At 43.3% G+C, this 3,847-nt stretch overlaps 1 protein-coding gene across 3 annotated transcripts in view; it reads right to left on the bottom strand.

Annotated features, from left to right (window-relative positions):
- Nucleotides 1-3,847, bottom strand: part of nosip (nitric oxide synthase interacting protein) — a 34,985-nt gene that overhangs the window by 6,417 nt on the left and 24,721 nt on the right. For all 3 annotated transcript variants that reach the window (XM_050039885.1, XM_050039887.1, XM_050039886.1), the window contains exon 6: nucleotides 3,256-3,407. In XM_050039885.1, coding sequence (XP_049895842.1) covers nucleotides 3,256-3,407 — 152 coding nt within the window. The remainder of the gene's footprint in view (nucleotides 1-3,255; nucleotides 3,408-3,847) is intronic.

The following is a 3,847-nucleotide window of genomic DNA, read 5'->3' as shown; positions in this document are numbered from 1 at the left end:
CCTGGAAGAGGGATCCCTCCTCAGTTGCTCTTCCTGAGGTTTCTACCGTTTTTTTCCCCGTTAAAGGGTTTTTTTTGGGGAGTTTTTCCTTATCCGCTGCGAGGGTCATAAGGACAGAGGGATGTCGTATGCTGTAAAGCCCTGTGAGGCAATTTGTGATTTGTGATATTGGGCTTTATAAATAAAATTGATTGATTGATTGATAGTGGTTTATAATACATAATACATATTACTTAAACTTTTATTATACCATTCACATTAGTATCTACAACATTGTTATATTCTCATTCACTCACTCCTCACTGGGTTAAAATTACCTAAGGGCTTGGCAGACAGGGAGAGAGGATGTAATGTCTGGAGGCTGCATTACAGTAAAGAGGTATCATTTTCTGGACCTACCAGACTGTTGTTGCTGTTCTATTATTTGCCTTTAACCACTTAGTCATTATGTCCATATTACTGATGATTATTTATCAAAATATCATTGTTTTTAATATTTCGTGAAAGCACCAATAGTAAACCCTACTAGACTGCTGCAGTATCTATATCATGTGGTCATGTATCATGTAGTCAAAAATATTGTGATATTGGATTTTCTCCATATCTCCCAGACTGCAACCGGATGAAACTTCCCGTGGTTAGAATTTCTTAAGTGTTCATTGTTCAGGAGGTTTTTACCAGGAGCAAAATTATCCACAGAGGTCTCTTCCTCTCTAAAACAAACGGACCAGGTGAATTTAACTGGTAAAAACACTAAATAAAGCAGCTTCATGTTAGAAATCAGTGTTTCTCTGATGCTGTTTGGCATGTTGGAGACAGGTGCCTCCCCCACCACATGCCAATGTGCGCTCAATTTTTTTTCTGATAACTTCATATCCTGACGTTCAGGAGGTTTTTACTGAGTGCTGAACTATCCGCAGAGGTCACCTCTCCAAAACAAACGGACGAGGTGATTAAACCAATAAAAACACAGAATAAAGCAGATTCACATAAAAAAGTGTCCATCTGAAGGAGAAGGGACATTTCCTTCAAGGACAGCAGTGCACACATCTTGGCCAGAGAAGACTGATGATTTGAAAGAACGAGTGAAAGAAGCCATCTACATCAAACTGGAACAACCACTGTTAAACAGAGGAGGTGGCCTACAACACCAATTATCTCCCACCTACAATGCAGTCTTGAGTTTCCTCCCCAGACAGCTTAACACCCATTCACAACTGGACCCATCTAACCCCAACGACCCACATGATGGCCGGGTGGGGCAACAATTCACATGTGACCTTAACGACTCTTTAAGGGTTCACACCCACACAGGGTTTCAAGCCTGCGACTTCCCACCAGTCAGTAAGAACTTGAGAAGCCTCTTGGGTGAGAGGTTAACAGGGCTACAGACAAATTTTTTTTAGTAGGAGCACTGTAGCCCCTAACTGGAAATTTTATACATATACCCCCCTACATCCTACACACTGGACCTTAACTCTTAAAGGATAACTTCGGTATTTTTCAACCTGGGCCCTATTTCCCCATGTGTAAGTGTGATTCATAGGTACAACTCGTTCTAAAATTGGTTCAGTATTGAGGGAGGCGGATGCAGCCAGGAGCCGCGAAACGAGCTAAAACGGTAACGGGGGCAAATGCGTCCCGTATAAGTTTGCGCATTAAAAGTGCTTTTTTTCGCCACTGACCGGTTCAGATCGCCAGTGTTATCTCTGTAAATAGCATACTAGCCTTCCCCTTACCTCTGCTGTGTGATGTCACGAGCTTTGCTCCACTGTGTCTGTAACGTTAGCTCTCTCTACTCATGGGACAGCCGTTTTCTTGAGGAAGAGGTGTTTCGGGATTGGATGTCTTCTCTTCTTCGGCTGGCAATAGTCATCTTGGGAGGAGTGAGCACTGCAGACCCGATGGTCTGCAAGGCGCAGTGTCTGGACAAGAGTGTTAGCATCCATTTGTAGCACAACTAGCCACAACTTCAGCATCTCGCCGTCCGACAAAGGCAGCCTATGAAAGCTGTACAGGGTGTTGCGCAACATCCTTTTCTTGCGTTCGGGAAAAAGGCCCGTTTATTTGAGCGCTCCAAAAACTCCGGTAACACTCCAGGGGGTAGCACGTAAAAGACTCCGTCCCAAACTCTGACTCTTCTAGCGTAACTTATACACTTCATACACACATACTCACTTACAGTACGCAGCGGGGCAGCCCTCCCCCTCTCTGCTCCAACACTGACTGACAGCTGACTCCACTCATACCACACTCACCACTGCCCCAGGGTCGCTACAATATGCTAATTACAGAGATAGCACTGGCGATCTGAACCGGTCAGTGGCGAAAAAAAGCACTTTTAATGCGCAACTCGTTCTAAAATATACAATTTTAGAACGAGTTGTACCCATGAATCATACGCACACATACACATGGGGAAATAGAGCCCAGGTTGAAAAATACCGAAGATATCCTTTAATTAATTTCTTATTCTTTAATTATCTGTCAGGCATCCTCTGGGCTGGACCATCAGCCATCCTGGGACCTTTTCTCTCTTTCTCCTTTTCTGTTTCTCTCCTGGCTATCGGTGTTTCATTACAGATGTCTTGGATCTGGATCTCTGTCCTCCAGGAGAGTCAGCCTATCCTCTTGTCTCTCTCTCTCTCCTACAATGTGTTGTTTCATTCTATCTGTGTAAATGATGTGCTTCAGTTTTGCCTCCTGCCAGGGACGTGCAAACGTACATGCTTAAGTTGACCAAGCAGCAGCCCATTTGCCCTCTTTGGCTGAGGAAGAGTCTCCTCAACAACTTCAAATTTGCCCTTTCGTAGAAATTTATTAGACATATCTGATTTTCTTTGTTTATAAAATTTGACGATTGAGATAATAATTTAGTTACAGTTATCTTAGGTTTTCATACATGTGTCATATTTAAAGTGATGCAGAAATGTTTCAGGTCCTAGTACGATCATCGCTTTGACTTTTACACACAAGTGAACAGGGTGCTTATTCAAACATGGAGCCAACATGTTAAACTGCAATAGGATGAACAAAAAGGGGCGTACATCTAAAAAGGGGCTAAACTTTCTGACAGAAGGCATCACCAACCTGCAACTAAAGACTTATCAGTGCTCTGTTACAGTATTTTCTATGAATTCAATCAGCTTCTGTGAATACTGAGATGTTAAAATTACTGATAGTAAACCAGCGTACAGAAATGTTTGTCAAAGCACTGCCCCGACCTGACATACTGACGCAGAAGAAGACACTCACTGGTTTTTTGAGCAGGGTGGGCTTGAACTCAGGTGTCAGAGAGGGAATCCAGAAACTGGGCAGGGTCTGGCTGGAAGAGGCAGCTGAAGCGGCACTGGGGGATTCTGCTGAGCTGCCGTCTGTCCTGCCCGTCTCGCCTCCTTTGCTCTGCCCTGACGGGAGAAAAAGTGATGATCTTCATTGATAATGCATATATATATACAGTGGTGTGAAAAAGTGTTTGCCCCCTTCCTGATTTCTTATTTTTTTTGCATGTTTTCCCCACTTAAATGTTTCAGATCATCAAACAAATTTAAACATTAGTCAAAGATAACACAAGTAAACACAAAATTCAGTTTTTAAATGAAGGGTTTTATTAATGAGGAAGAAAAAAATTCAAAGCTACATGGCCCTGTGTGAAAAAGTGTTTATACATATATATATGTGTATAACACCCATATATATACGTGCCTGTATGACCTCCCTACAACGCCTGGGCATGCTCCTGATGAGGTGGCGGATGGTCTCCTGAGGGATCTCCTCCCAGACCTGGACTAAAGCATCCGCCAACTCCTGGACAGTCTGTGGTGCAACGTGGCGTTGGTGGATGGAG

Source organism: Epinephelus moara, unplaced genomic scaffold (assembly GCF_006386435.1).
Source record: "Epinephelus moara isolate mb unplaced genomic scaffold, YSFRI_EMoa_1.0 scaffold381, whole genome shotgun sequence".
Taxonomy (NCBI): Eukaryota; Metazoa; Chordata; class Actinopteri; order Perciformes; family Serranidae; genus Epinephelus; species Epinephelus moara.
The sequence above is the reverse complement of the archived record's forward strand: the minus strand, read 5'-3'. Positions and strand labels throughout refer to the sequence as shown.